A 16567-nucleotide genomic window follows, 5' to 3' on the forward strand; every position below is an offset into this window, starting at 1 on the left:
GGCAGAATGAAGATAATCCATGAACACCCAACACACCTGCTTCCTGAAAAAGAAAAAGAGACACATACAAGGCAAAGTAGTGGTCAAAACAGGGGTTCATTCTCCCATGAGAGAATCTCAGTCTCCACAGTTCTAGGCTGCTAGAGAGAAGTATCACACCTCATATTGGCACAGATGGGTGCAAGAACAGCTGCTGTCCTGATTTCAATTAATTGCACGTGTTTGCATGCAACAGGGTCAGGCCTACAGGCTGCCGCCGGGCAACTCCACATACCCGTGGGGATTTCAGCTAAAGAGTGTCTGTTCCACGCTAGCCCAAAGTTTACAAGCGCTCAAGCAGAGTGCCCTGCCAGAAGACTAATTAAAAGCATGCACTCTGTTTAAAGATTGGAAGGCAACTGGATTTCTTTAGACAGACCTCTAGTGAAGCCTGTTTGGAGAGTGATCAGCACTATTGCCCCAGAAGTTGCAGACAAGAGGGAGGACGAGGCATGCCAATATCACAGATCTTATTCAGAGGGTACATGCCTGCTCCCAGACCCATAACAAGAGCAAGACAAATGGAAACAAAGGATCTGTACTCCGGTTCAGCACCAGCATGGACTCAAGGTATGGTTTCCTACAAATTCCTAGTGAAGGAGAAGGAAGTATGGACAAGCCAAGCAACATTATTGTGACCTGATTTCCCAGCAAGAACAAGCTTCAGCAGGACCAGCTAAATAACCATATTGGCAGGCACCTTTTTATCTCTTTGGAAACCCCTTGCATTTCCCTTTGGGTGAGGGGGTAACAGCTAAGATTCAGTGTAAGCAGCAACATATCCTGTATTGGTTTCAACCCAAACAAATAGGAAATAGAAGATAACGTTTCCCTGCAGCCAGGAGCCATTGCGGCATCAAAGAGATTCAAGTGCTTGTCTTCACACGGTCCTGAGTTGAGGGCCCCGAGCCCAGCAAGGGATGTGCTTTGGTGGCTCCCACGATGGGAGAAAGCAAAAGGACAGGACAGGTCCTGGGAGATTTCCAGCCCAACAGGACTTCCAGGGTAGGCTTGCGGTCTCTCAGGATTTGGCATGAGATTTGGACCCATGAGCTCAGAACCACTTCCTGTTTGCTAGTTTCCAGCAGTCAACCCATACCATCAGATCAGCCATGGTTGGTTGGTTGGTTTTTTCCACCTTCCTCGCAGCAAAACCTAGGGGCTGGGTTTTAGGCAACCAGAGGGCTGGAACTCTCCCCCTCCCAGAGGTCACAGTCTGCACCTAAATGAGACTGTTTAGTTGTCACAACTTTTGGCAGGTGCTCGGTGCAAGAACTTGGAGAGTTAGGCTCCAGTTCCAAAAAGATAACATAGTGGGCATCCCGAGGGCATCTCCTTACAAGATGAGGGCATCGTGTCTAACCCCTGGGGAGAAATGCACTCGATGGCGGTGCTGGCTGGCGGTCAAGTCCCCTCTTGCCTCAATCCCAGAAAGGGGAAGGAATGTTAGCAGGTGAGTGGAGGCACCCAGAGACCCTCCTAGTGCGATGACAGGCTCCCCCTATGGTGGAAGCCCCCCAAGAATTGGCAAATGATCAATGGGTGCGAGTGACTGCACTGGGCTGTTCTCTAATGGGAACCTTGGGAGCAATTTAACTAATGCAAGTTGCAGTCTAGTTAAAATCCATACCGCACATCCTCACCTTCCATGCAGTGAGCACCCCATAGCCTGTCTGATTCTTGGAATCCATGCTTGCCAGTTACAGGAGAGAACGAGGCCTTGGCTACACTAGGAGTTTTGCCACTAAAATTCCACATTGCGCCTACTGCGACTGGGTCAGCTCCACTGCGGGAACAATACAGGAGCTCTGGCATGGCCAAGGCTCCAAGCAGCACTGACATTTCAGAGTCACTCCGAGCAAGATTAGGCAACACGGGGTTAAGTTTCCAAAAGCACCTCAGTGACCTAACTTTTGAAAATGCTACCCATGGTGCTTAAGTCTGGGATTTTCAAGGAGTGTGAGGGTTAGGTGCACAACAGCCATTAGGTTTCAGTGGGTCTTGGGGCGGGCGTGGATCAGCATTCACATCACACTCCCCGTCAGTACCCAGCCCAAGCCGGAGAAGCTAATGATCCAAGCAGCTGACCAAAGTTGGTGATGAATCCTGGGCACATGCCACCTGAGGCATATTGCACATATGCTGAGAAGGGGTCTTGGGCACCTAATTCCCTTAGGCACCTTTGAAAAATCCCAGCCTAAAACTCCAACAGCGACTGACTAGGTACTCTAGCACCCCACTATTCTTTCAGCAGTAGAAAATGGGAAGGGGGGGAAATAACCCAGTTTAGATCTACTAAGAGAGGGAATGATGATGATAAAAGTTAAAATAAATGGGACAGCTCCCACAATGGGCAAAACAGAGAGGTAAGTCGGGTGAAGCGATTTACTATCCTCTTTGCACTGCACTAGATTAACAAGCCTCCTGCTGTTTTCTAATATTGCTTTTCAGCCTCTCCTGAAGGGAAGTAGATTCATTTTCTCTTTTCAAGCAGGGGAAACTTAAAACTCACCTTTCTTCCAGGAAGGCAGAACTCAGTTTTATTCACTAGAATTCACCCTGCAGGGCAGGAGGAGTTAAAATTCCAAGGCTAACTCTAGGCCACAGAAACAGGTTCAGAGTTGTTCCCAACTATGTAGATTTATGCTCGATGCTTTAGGGCATGGACCTCAGGGCATGTCTTCACTAGCACTGCCAGGGCAGCACTTTAACATGGCTGTGTAGTCGCAGCACTAGCACTGTAAAACTCCCCTCCCCCCCCCCCCCCCCCCCCCCCACAAGAGGAGTAGCTATCAGCACTGGGAACACGGCTCCCAGCGCCAGTGCACTGTCTGCACTGCCACTATACAGTGCTGAAACTTGCTTGGGGAGGGGGGGGGTATTTTTTCACACCCCTGACCGAGAAAGTTGCAGTGCTGTAAAGTGGCAGTATAGACAAGGCCTCGGTCTCCAAAGAACTCTGCTCAAAACACTCCCGCCCCCAGATGAAATGAGTCTAGGCATGGAACTCAAGCCCAATCCCAGAGGTGAAGACTAAAATTTCACAGCAGTTCACCTGCTAACGGCCTAACTGCAAACAACAATGCTGCATGCAAAACAGCCATTGCGTCACTCACCAGTCTGTGGACACACACAGACTATATACCCTGCAGCAGCATTTACCTGCTGACATTTAATGTGCTAGTGATCAAGGAAGCAGGCTACCATGGTGGCCTAGAGATCGCACTCAGCACTATGAAAAAGGACACCCAGACTGGGCTGTAAGCTCTACCGCAGCAAGAGTAAACCCCCAACTTCTGTAGTCTACCAAATTAGGCAAAAACCTGCATGTGGACATGAAAGCATTAGACACAGCGTGCAAGTGATCAGGGAGCATCCAGCGAGCCAGAACACCACACACAGCTAAGTCAGAAAGGAGCAAAAACGGAAGTATGAGAAGAGTCTCTTGGATGCTGCCATTGCACCTAGCCCTTAGGTAAACAGGCAAGAAGCCTGAGCTGTCCAAAATTTTATCCTGCTTAAAAAAGGGTAGTGGTGTGACTGGGTACAGATCCCCAGCTAACCCAAGGGAATCTGCTGCAATTTCACTCAACTAAATAAAAATGCAGCCCTAGAGCAGACGTGGGCACACATTGAGTCATTCTTCCCCTTTTGACCTGAAATACGTGGGGTAAAGAAGACGAGACTTCCTTATATTCTCCATGGTGCTGGGAGCCAAAAGATCAGAGGGTTCCCAGTGGCTGTTCGGTACCTCTCCACGTAACTGGATTTTTAAGACTCAACTGTTTAGAAGGACTTGAGAGAGATTCAGCTTGTCTCTTGAACATCCTGGGACCAAGATGGCTACCACTATACTTCATAGAAGAAACACTATCAGAATGAAACTACTGCCTTGTTATTAGCTTCTATTATTGACTACTGACCTCCACCTCTTGCTGTAAGAGATGTGCTTTAGCAACTTCACCCACAAGGTTTTCTGTTTTGTTTTTTTGCTTGCCAGGTACTTTTTTTCCCCCCCATTTTAGGTCAAGGAAGAGCATTTCCTTTATGGATTTGCTCTGCCAGGGAGTGGCTAGGCATCACCTTTCAAATACACCCAGGTAAACATTTATATGGTACTTATATGGGCCCTCTCACTGCAGTATCCAGCACCTTTGACCAGCTGCAGAGGCTGTGCAACCCACACAGAACAGGTGGCAGGCAGGCCACAAACCACATGGTTCGAAGATCAAGTACCTGTTAGGATTCTGGTTTATTACCTACTGCAGCCAACATGTGTAATACATTAAATTAAAAAGAACTGTTCTGAGTAATTCCCCAACACCCATCCCACCCCCAACTCCTCCTGCCTCACCTTAGTGTTGCAACGGCAGGAGATATGGGCTCAAACATTGTGCACTTACTTCTGTAGCACCTTCGGTCTTAAAAAGTGCTTTATAAACCTTTGTGAATCAAGCCTCAGCCCCTTTGGGTTCTAGCCCCATATTTACAGAGAAAAACCGAGGCAGACAGATATGATCTGACCTGCCCAAGGTCTCTCAAGAAGCCTCTGGCAGAGCTAGGACTAAAACCCACATCTCCTTGTTTCTAGTGTTGTGTTTCCCAGATACATCTGCTCAAAGTTTCTGCACTTTTTCTTGGAGAACTAGATCTAACCTGACAAATTCAGCAATTTCCCCTCCGCCAAAATAAAAAATAAATTAGCCACTGTCTTAGAGCCAAAATTAGACACTTCCTATGCCCCCCGCCCCCATGGAAGATTGTAACACCAACATTTAAGGGAATAGCAGGCTCAAGGGAAGAGATGCTGGCCAAGACCTGAGCCTCCTAATCTAGGGTTACCATATTTAAAAAATAAAAAAAGAGGACACTCCACGGGACCTGGCCCCGCCCCTTTCCCACCCCCTTCCCCACCCCAACTCCGCCCATTCCCCGCCCCTTCCCCAAAGTCCCCGCCCTAACTCCCCCTCCTCCCTCCCAGCCACGCGAAAAGGGCTGCCCGAGCGCTACTGGCTTCACGGTTTGCCGGGCAGCCCCCAGACCCTGCGCCCCCGGCCGGCGCTTCCCCAGCGCAGCTGGAGCCCGGGAGGGGAAGCGCCCAGCCGGGGGCGCAGGGTCTGGAGGCTGCCTGGCAAACCGTGAAGCCGGTAGCGCTCGGGCTTCGGGCAGCCCCCATGCCTCCGGACCCTGCGCCCCCGGCCGGGCACTTCCCCTCCCGGGCTCCGGCTGCTGTGCTCCTCCCCAGACTCTTCGGCTCTGTTCAAGAGCCGAGCTGCCCGAGTGCTACCAGCTTCGGGCAGCCCCCATGCCTCTGGACCCTGCGCCCCCGAAGCCCGGGAGGGGAAGTGCCCGGCCGGCGGCTCAGGGTCCGGAGGCATGGGGGCTGCCCGAAGCCGGTAGCGCTCGGGCAGCTCGGCTCTTAAACACAGCTGAAGAGTCAGGGGAGGAGCACAGCAGCCGCGGGAGGGGAAGTGCCCGGCCGGCGGTATTTTTCCCGGACATGTTCGGCTTTCTGGCAATTCCCCCCGGACGGGGGTTTGATTACCAAAAAGCCGGACATGTCCGGGGAAAAACCGGACGTATGGTAACCCTACCTAATCCAGCCACCATGTTTCAGACTCAGCCAGAGAAGGTACAAAGGGGGAGAAGAAGGGAGTTGGAGATCAACTATTCCCAGTGCCTGCAACCACCACACAGCTTTGCCAGCTAACCTGCATCACCTCCACAAGAACCCCAGGTTCCACTCTTTGCAGTTCATCATTAACGTCACTTTAGATCTTAGCATTTGCAAGACTTTCTGAATAATTTATGCATTGTGTCGCAGAGAGGGACATATTTTGATGAAAACCAGGCCACTGAAAGTATCAGGAAGAAATAAATGGAGACAGTGGAAACAGAGAGTCATATCCTCCCTTACTTAAAAAAGGAAAGCCAAAATAGAAGAAAATCCTCACTACAGAAATGGGCCCCAAGCACTGCAGGATTTTTAATGAGGTTAGTCTTCCACAAAAGCTAAGTTTTTTGTTTTTAAGCCACATGCATTCCATGCTAAAACTCCTTCTGTGCTTTAAAATAAATGGTGAAAATAGTGCAACCCCAGGAAAGCTGATCACAGAATCTATAAGAGATATTTTTCTTTAAAAACAAACAATCTGGATTTATGCAAAAAGAACGAGGGACTAACATGGCTACCACTCTGAAATCTGGATTATGGCAAGTGAGAAAACTTAATTATACCCATTGAAATCATCTTTCCTGATTAGATAGACAGACACAGTGCTTGACACTACTGATTTTAACCAGCTGGATGTATAATGAGACTTGCCGAGTAAACCTGGAGTAGAAAATAGTTCTTGCCAAGGGCTACCTTGTGGCCTATATACAAGTCACATAAATTTGCAAGGAATATACCGCTCTGTACTTGGTGCTTAACCTTTTCAGTCATACAGGCCGATCAGTCACAACTGTTCAAGCAATGCAGGCAAAAATCTCCCACACTTCTAATCTCATTGGACTGCAGGTGAGGAGTAGTTGCCTGGAGGGTGTGGGGGGAGGGGGAAATTAGGAGACTACAACAAAACACTGCATAGATACTCAACCCTGGTCATTTATCACCATCAAAAGAGCCAACCCTTCACACACATCCTGTGTCTAAAATGAAGTGAAGAAGATATGAAACAGCCAAAAGAAAGAATGTAAAGACTATATTGTCAAGCAGATATTTAAATAGTTAGTTTTACTACAAGACTTGCACTAAAAGCTCTTGTACTTAAAGCCCACATCCACTCCTTTTACTAGTTTAGTAGATTTTTCCCAAATGGATCGGGTTGGTTGCCGTTCTCATCCAAATTTGCTTCACAGCTCACCACACATTCATTGCAGCAGCAGGTAACGAAAGGAAAAACAAAACCACCATAGAGTCAGAGAGTTTTAAGGCCAGAAGGAACCACTCGATCATCTAGTCTGACCTCCTGTATATTACTGGCCACCAACACCACCAACAACATACTGTACTAAACCCAACAACAGAAATGAGACCCACAGGAGACTAGACTATTATGTGCTACCACGCAGGCTTGGGGAGACCTCATGATTGATGCTATGCAGAGACGTGTCTGTAGACCTTACAACTGAGTGCTTAACAAGCCAAAAGGAAATTTACTACCTTAAGATATAAAAAACAGCTAGGTCCTAATCATCCTCCTACTTCACTTTATTTGAAAAGAAAAGAGTGAGTTTGTTGATTATGACAGTCAGACACTAACATCAATACAGACTATGGCAAGTTCAATACAGACAATGGCAAATTCTACCCTAGGCCACCCCAATGGTTCTGCCAGACACCTCTGGATTCCTCCACAATGATTTAGTGAAGAGTTGTGGACAAAACAACTGAGTGGTCTCAGTGGGACCAATCCTGCAAGGTGCCGGGCACCAGTTCTTCCTGAAGTCATTGGGCTTTCCACATTGAAGAACAAAGAGATGTTCAGAGGAAGAAGTTAAAGGGCCACATTCTGTTCTCTGTCACACCAGTGTAACTCCACTGAAGTCAATGGATTTACTCCAGATTTACACCAGTGAAACAGAGCAGGATCTAACTTACTTTGAGCCATTTTGACAGCCAATGTTTGGGACAGGCAGAGAAGAATACAAGCAAGAAAGAAAATACACATTCTGGAGCTGCGACCCTTTAAAAAACTTTTTGTGAACGAGCCTGCTGCAATAGGTCCGATTAGTCTAGTCCTGCACCATGGTTGTGTGAAATGCATTTTTAATTGTGACCCAATTCAGAATCACCCTGCCTCAAGAGACTAAAGGTTTAGTGCACTAATCAAGTGCACCACAGAACCCCTCATCTGTATTTGGAAGCATTCCAGTGAAAGTGTTTTACAGAAGGTGCTTTTGGGGAATTCAGACATCTCAATATTCTGTCACTAGGAGATGATGTTTCCCCCAGGAACACCACCATCTTCTTCTGTTCTTGACTTTTTCCTTTTAAAAGTTCCCAACCCATTTAAAAAATAAAAATAAAAATAAACCTGAAATTCTATTCTTGAAAAGGTCCGTACAGAGAAAAACAGTCACTGCCTCAGCTAAACTGATGTTTCAATACAAAAATATTCACCTAATATAAAGGGGTTGTTACTTTGCATAGCATTCTCAAGACAAACAGGATCCACATGCACTCTCCAACTAACAGGTCTGACTCTGTGACACTTCCTCATGCAAGAAGTCTTAATTCTACCTTTAATGCAATTATTCGTGAGAAAGGGCCACAGAAACAGGGTCATTTTCTGAATGATATATACCTTTTAAAAGACATAAAAATACAATTTAGGGGCAAGTGCTCAGACTTGAACTCTCCTAGACTATTAGGAATAGAAAGTCATATCACGATTACTGGTTTTTCTATAGTGCCTACAAGCTCTAATCATGGACAAGGACTCCATTCTTCTAGGTTCTGTACACACGGCACAAAATCGCCTTTAAGTGCACTGCAGTCTCATTGATGTAAGCAGTAGAGTTTGACATTGTTATTAAAAAGCCAATACAAAAGTGTTCTAAATAGAATCTCTAGGAAGTTACTTACCATTACTGGATATTAGCAATCTCCAGACCAGTAACATTGACAAACCAACATTTTTTTGCAGATTCGCTAGAAAACTGTAAATAAAACTATTGAAATTAATAAGTGCTAATAGTTGAGTTTATTTTTTATAAGTTAACGGACTACGGTGACCAAACAGCAAATGTGAAAAATCGGGCCAGGGGTTGGGGGGGTAATAGGAGCCTATATAACAAAGAGACCCAAGAATCGGGACTGTCCCTATAAAGTCGGGACATCTGGTCACCCTATAACAGACCCATCCCAATGCTGGAACCTCCATTTCCTGAAAAGAGAGAATTAAAATTGTCAGAGACAGATATGATGTGTGTTCACATGGGCTACATGTTTACACTGCTTTATACTCATATGTTTGTTTAAGAAAATGCAAGGGACATCTACACGGCAAAGAAAAACCCGTGGCAGAGAGTCTCAGAGCCCAGGTCACTTGACTCGGGCTCACGGGGCTAAAAAAAAATACCAGTGCAGACATTCCCAGGTTGGAGCCTGGGGTCCAAGACCCTCCTCCCTTGCCAGCTATTAGAGCCCAGATTCCAGCCCAAGCTGGAACATCTCCAGTGCTATTGACCTGGGCACTCAGACTCGGTGCCGTGGGTTTTTCTTTGCACTGTAGACATACCCACACGGAATGAGCTGCTTTTAGAAGAGGAAGACAGTATGCGTGTTAACTGGCTCTCACATCCCTTATATCCCTCTTTTCACACGAGATTACTTAACTTTCAATTCCTCCGAACAAATAATTTCTTCCAAAACTTTTCACTGAATGTCCATTAAGCTATTTTAAGAACTGCACCACAACAATGTTCATACCCTCTACATAGTATGGCTGAAGAGTATGGTCCATATTGTAATTTAGATTACAAGCATCTTGGGGCAAAAAATGCATTTCTCTACAGGCCAGATTCTGATCTCACTTACTCAGGTACATACAGAAGAAGCAAATGACTTCAGATTTGCACAGGAGTAACAGAGATCAGAATGCAGATCTACCTTCCTAGAACACCAAGCACAAAGAAATAAAGAAATTCCACAGACCAGAGTACTGTAAGCACTGATTGCATCATAGCAATTAGAGACAGAAAGACACTTACTGAAGTACCCAATCCATCCCTCTGAAAATACAGTATGTGACACCCTTTCCCCCTTCTGCCCCCCACCCCCGATAGAGTTCATTTCAGTTATTACACAGCACACTTGACTTTAGTCAGAAGGACAACACAATAGTTCTATTACTCCTAAAGTTTTCACTTCAGTAACAGATCAAGCTGATCATTACTCAGGCAAGTTCAGAACAGGATTGCTCAGAGAAGTCAGTTGTCTACCCTGTCAGAAAATAGCTTGTTGCAGTAACAAGCCAAGAGAAATTCAATGCAGTCCATTCTAACCCATTCGCTCTCACACAATATGCCTGCTAGTGTGATGCTGTTAACAGCCGTTAGTCATATGGGCCTGATTCAAGGCCCAGCAAAATCAATGCAGACTCCCCTCGACTTTTCCACTGAAGTCACTTGGAGTTTTTGCCACCATCTTATTCAGGGCCAGGATTTCATCCAAGATGTTTATTGAAATGAAGCTAGGAGGGAAAAAAAACCAAAAACACGTTGTTTCCATCAAAGAGACCAATTCACTTTCTTCCACCACAATTTAGATAGGAAGACTTTGCAACTTTATCACCAGGCAACGTTGTAACTCATCCTTGTCGCTGCTGGACCGGAATCATCCTAGCTGTCTTGGACATACGGAAAGTGACACAGATTCCAAGAATTAATAGCTAAGAACATACAAGGGAAGGGGAAGCATCTTGGGGAAACCCACATATACAGATGCCACTAAAGAAATGTAAGTCACATTAATTCAGTGTAGCATAAAAATATTTGTCATAAAGCCTGATCCCAACAAGAAGAGAGAAAGCATTCCCAGATCAGTCTTTCCTTAAAAAGGAATTCACTAGAACTATACTTCGATTAATCCAGAGAAATTTCAAATGTATGTTCCACTATTGTAGTGGAAAGAGATATGTTGGCTTCAAGAACACAATGCTTGTAGATGGTTTACCCCCAAATAACATGCTGATATTCAGCAGGAAAAGGCTCTCTTATGATGCCACAAAATTAAACATGCTGCTGTAATGCATCAGGTCTCAGGTCTGCATATGGGCAAATTTGTGAATGCTTATTATTCTTTGACAGTCAGTCACCCAAAGTGTAGAGAAGTTCAAAGGGGAATCCTGAAACACAGAACCTCTGTGGTGAGATTACAAGTGTAAAGGAACTAAACACCTGTAGGCTCAGAATTTGACCTGAGGGGGAAAGAGCACAAATAAAACCCAACAGCTGCAACTCAGCATTTATGAGGAACCCTCCAATGACAAACCTGTATGCAGGAGCCCTGGATAAGAACGTCCCCTGTCCTGATTTTCAGTGTGTGATCGACCCCGTCCGTGTTTTAGAAATCCCAAATAACTCTTGGGGCATACAAAATACCATGCTGTAGTGTCAAGATGTGAGAACATGGCAACATCATGATGCTGTCACAAATGAATTTGTTCTACAGGAACCACAGCCATGAGGGTGGATGAGAAAGGTTTAGTTTCTCACCTCCCGCCCATCCCCCTTTGTTTATAAAAAAATCAAATTTTAAAAATAAATAAAAAATGGAATACATTTAGGTTACAAGATACTTTGAAAATATGCTCCTAAGACAGAGCACGAGAGATATTAGCCAGAAGAAATATCCATAATTTAGGACTTCTCTACAGTGAAAAGGAGCCTGTATAGGGGAAATTACGTTAAGAATATAGCACCTCCAAGACCATATTTAACATGATTTACTCCTACCTGTGTGCATAAAAATCTAACCATGTCACACCTATATTAATCCGGGCTGTAACATGATTCAATGACACAATTACACCCGTTGGGTCCCTACTACACAAGCAAATCTAAGCTTGATATATATATGATATGAGCAGGGTAGGGGGCTAGGATATGTAAAACATGATCCCTACCATATTTATATTGTAACTGGGACATCTTGTTTTTTCAATGCTGGAGAAAGTTAAACTGAGGATCGCATATTGATTCTGTCCACTTACAAAATAAAAAATAAATGCTGAGATAAGTTAATAGTCTTAACCTACAACCTAATTTTACAACAAATTGTATCCCTGTTACAAAAAATCACCTCTTCAGTTTCCACAAACTGCTTTGGGGCAGAGGGAGGAATGGGTCTCCGTGCTGGGACAGGTCAAGTTTGAGATAAATCAGTAATTGTACAAAAACATGTGTATGAACAGCTGACTGCATAATGCAAGGCAGCAGGTGTTGTTACCAGTCTCTTTCAAGAGACGGATTTCATTACTGAATCCACACTTCACCATATAACAAGATGTATTTTTAAAAAGTAATATTCATGCAGATTTAAAATTAAAAAGCAGATGCCAACACTTTTCCTTATGGCAGGCAACAGACTCATCACTCAGCCTTTCAAACAGGTATATTACAGGTTTCCCTGTGTGTTTACATGCCCTATGGAACTCTGAATCCTTTGCTAAGAATGCCTACATTACCATTAATAAGAACTGCTCATAAATGTATTCCTCCTGAACTGATGGGAGAACAGGCCTCAGACTAAAAACAGCTTGTTGCAACACCATTAGCTACTTTTTAGGAGAAAACAGGAAAAGGACACACAGTAGTGTACAGCTCTTTCATTTTAGGTCAGAAACAATGACAACCAAAATGATGATCAGCTTTTAGAGAAGCTCTGTATCTAGTGAACGGTCTTTTACTGCAGTCATATATGTAAGTCACACTTCAAGTACAAAAGTCATGAGGAGCAATGTTGCAGATAAGGTACAACATCCACACTGAGATGAGTTAAACATTGCCAGTATTTAAGAACTATGACCAAGTGGCATTTAGCCTAAAGATGTAGAGTCAGGGGGATTTCGAAGCTACATTACACACGCACTTTATAGGTGAGGAGTAGACTATACAATTCCACCACCACAAGGGTTGGATTTTTTTCTCCTTGAGGGAGGGAATTTAGAACCAAAAAAAGGACAGTAATCATTGTTTGTGTGTTTACTTTCCTGATTATTCAACTGTCCTGGCATCCCCTCTCCCACTCTATTAACAAGAAATTAAGTAAAGAATTTCAAATAGAAGAGACAGCTCTGCTAACAGCTAAAGCTGTAAGGAAAGGTAGAGTGCTGCTTCCTTTTAAATAACTAGGCAAATAACCCACCTGCAAAAACCATAACCCCTCCCCTTTTTGAGAAGCTGCTTTCACAGTGGCCTTTCCCAGTAGGAATATGCTAGGACCTTCAGAAGGAGAAGGGGAAAGTCATTAAAGACCAACCCATTCTTTATTTACATATCGAAAGGTGAAAGCCAGATCATTTGCAGCTGGCCTGCAGAACTGCATTTTGGAAGACACCCCCAAGACATTCTCATTCGGAGTTCCTTATCTTCCCCCAACCCCTGTGCACCACACCCCAACCAAGACTTCCAATAGACACATTTGTTACTAATTAAGCTATAACACAACTCTTGAAAAACAATAAGGCATTAGCATGAAAGCGATCATACAAGATTAACACTTAACTCCGCTCCTATTTTCCCCACAGCTTCCTGCTTCTACCTTCAATACCCTTTCCAGATTCTTGTATCCGTCAGCCAGTGCCCCCCCCGTTATTCCATCCAGGTATCCCGGGTGGCACTGGGTCAGATACATGCGATTCGGGATTCCTTGTCAGGCTTATGCCACCATCATTCCTTCCCCTGCCCTTCAGGGTCGCCGTCACTTACTCTTGAGTGCTGCAATGAGCGACTTCCCATCTTTGATCAGTTCCTTGATGAATTTGTTGGTCTTGTCCAGCTCAGCTTCATGAGATTTCAGCCTCTCTCGGAACTGGGGGCTGTCCAAGCAGCAGTCACTAAATTCCAAAGCAGGTAGTCCCATGGTTTCCTTACACACCCCTCCAACAAACCCTTTAGAAAAAAAACTCACCAAAGAAGGAATTCCCACCAGTGCAACCAAATATATTGTGTAAAAAAAAAAAAAACCCAACACCACAAGTATATGTTCTCGGTCTATTTGAAAAGAAAACGAAACTATATCCACAGGGTCGCACCCCTCTCTTCGCAATTGGTCACAGATTTCCAGGCACCTTAGAGGGAGGGAGGGGAATCAATTAATTAAAAATAATAAGCAGGTCAGAGGAGTTAATGAGGCTCAGGGTTTGCACTGGGATCCGCCTCAGATGCCAGGGGGTGGGAACAGGAGCAGCAAAGAGGAGGGGGCTCGTGCTGCAGTAGCAGCAATTGCTGCTGCCTGGGGATTGCTCATGGCGAGAACTTCCACACACGCTGCAAACCCAAGGGTGCCTCCGCTGCTGTCTCCCAGCCCATTCAATACTGCTTGCTACCTAAAGTTCCCCTAGCTGGGCGAGAAGCAAGGAGCCCAGCGGCCTCACTCGGCAGCAGCTGCTGGTCAGCCAGCTAGCCCTGATGGCATCCGGGACCAATCGGGACGTTTCCCTTCCCCGTTGGAACGTTGTGTATCATTTTTCCGAACGCGCTTCCCATTGGAACGTCCGGGTATCTTTTTTTTTTCGAACGCGAGGCCTCCTCTTGCGCCAGCCGGAGCCAATCGGCGCAAGAACTGCTGGGGGCAGGGAGGGGAGAGGGAGGAGGGATGCCCCTGCGATGATACAACAGGCGAGGGGGGCGTGGCTAGGCCTGTGTCAAGTCGCATGAAGGAGGAGAGGGAACCCCCACCGCCTCTTAAAGGAATACTGTAGCTACCGAGACCGCGGGAGACATGGGGGAGGTGCTGGGACAAGAACAGGGGTTACTCAAGGACATTCCTCTGAAACCTGTTGCTACAACCTCATGAAGGACCAGAGGAGACCCCACAAGAACAGTGCAGGAATGGGGGGGGGGGAGCACTTCTAAACTTTCCCTGTCAGGAGAAGAGGACTTTCCTTCTCAGTGTTGTACAAAAACTTTCTACACACCAACCCTGCATGGGCTTACATGGGGCACTGGAAGGCAGGAGACCTGGGGTCTGTTCCCACCTCTGCCAATAGGCTACTATGTGACCTTTGGCCAATCATTTCACTCCTCTCTGCCTCGATTTCCCCTCCCACCCTTCGTGTGTCTGGATTATCTATATTGTAAGGAGTGCTGGTTGGGATGGTTTCTGTTTGTTCCTGTGACATATTGCAGTAAAAATAATATTTTTGTATGTTTAATTTTTTCTTCAAAGGTGTTTGAGGTTTTGCCAATAAAACTTCAACCCAAAAAGTGTGTGTTTGGTTTATTTTAAGCTGAAAACAGAATGGTTTTTCTTTGAATACCTGAAAATTTTTGTTGAAAACACATCAAAAGCAGAAATTTCTCTTCTGATGAAAAGGTCATTGTTTCACAAAAAAATGTTTAGAACAATAAATTTTGACTAGCTCTAATTGTAAGCAGCTCAGGGCATGAAATATCTATTAATATGTCTAGTACAATGGAGCCCCAGTAGTACTAAAACATACACAGCCTGTGGATTATTAAATCCTATTTTTCTTTGTATTTATTTAAAGATAGCAATGTGCTTGGGGCTGTATAATGCACACAGAGAAGCCCTTCTCCAAAGAATGTGTGGTCTAATAGTGACTCATGTCGAAGATTCAATGCATTGGGAAAGCCAGAGCTGAGGATGACTTGCTCAGACCATTATACCAGGCCTATCTCTGTAATACAGCATACAATTTTTGTGTTATGATTCTGCAGCTGTGATGACAATACTCATGTTTTTTAAACATGGCTGCCACATACATGATCCCTTACAATAATGACACTTCAGCATTTAAGTCCAAGCAGTGGTGGTACTAAACATAAGCAGACTTCAATCAGGGCTCCAAGCAGCTCAAAGGGGCCCAAATTTAGTATTACCCTCAAAATACAGTTCATCTTATTCAATGTGGACTTTTTAACGAGTGTATTAGTGCATATAGTGTTAGTGTTGGTATATTTTTTGGTTTGTGGAAATAATGAAATTAGTAATTTTAGCTGAGGGGGAAGCAAAAAATATTCCTGCTTAGGGCCCCTAGTAGGCTAGCATTGCCTCGGATCCAAGACTGTAGTAAACTGTTGTACTTTTTTAGTAAGTGTAATTTTCAAGAAAAACATGTAATTTAGTGGGTCAGCTGTTGCTGGAAGCAAGTCATGTAACCATTCTATGCTTTGGTTATTCCAGCAATGAAATGGAGATGATAGTACTTCCCAGAGGCATTGTGACCCTTAAATCATTAAAATTCATCTACAAAGGGGAAAAAAATGAGCTTGTGTGTTTTTTTACTTCTTTATTTTATAAAGAAGGCCCAAAAGGTTTGTGGTTCTCGTTAAAGGGCTTGGTTTTGTTTATGTCTTTTGTTTTTTTTCCTACATCAAAAATTCAGATCCTGTGTAGCCTAGAAGATTTCATAGCCCTGGGGCTCCATACAGGCAGACCCTTATGTCTAAATCCAAGCCACTCTGGCCTTTTGTGTTGCCATATCATGATAAAAACTCATATCTAATTTTCTGTCCACTCACAACCCTAGGTCTCTTTCAGCATTGCTGCTTTCCAATTACACATCTGCATTTGTGATTATTTCCCCAGATTTATTAGCAGGAGATGAGAAATAAGACTTTAATCTTTGAAGACAATTTGTCATGAAGGGTGGGTTAGCATGATTTAACAGATTAGCTCCACAGAGAGAGACTTCATGGAGGTACCATGACATGCTAGCAGCCCTACTCTGTCTTTCCAGGCTGAGAGTGTAGGTGCAGTATATCCCCTCTAAATGTGTTGCACTTAGCTAGGCGTGTAGGATGAGGGATGTGTAACTATATCGCACAAATTCAG

General features: G+C 44.8%; 1 protein-coding gene across 2 annotated transcripts in view; it reads right to left on the minus strand.

Annotated features, from left to right (window-relative positions):
* The window catches only part of ARHGAP26 (Rho GTPase activating protein 26), a 316741-nt gene extending 303107 nt beyond the window's left edge, over positions 1 to 13634 (minus strand). For both annotated transcript variants that reach the window (XM_065408873.1, XM_065408872.1), the window contains exon 1: positions 13477 to 13634. In XM_065408873.1, coding sequence (XP_065264945.1) covers positions 13477 to 13630 — 154 coding nt within the window. In that variant the 5' untranslated portion in view covers positions 13631 to 13634. The remainder of the gene's footprint in view (positions 1 to 13476) is intronic.
* Between the last annotated feature and the right edge of the window lie 2933 nt (positions 13635 to 16567).

This window comes from Emys orbicularis, chromosome 8 (genome assembly GCF_028017835.1).
Source record: "Emys orbicularis isolate rEmyOrb1 chromosome 8, rEmyOrb1.hap1, whole genome shotgun sequence".
NCBI lineage: Eukaryota > Metazoa > Chordata > Testudines > Emydidae > Emys > Emys orbicularis.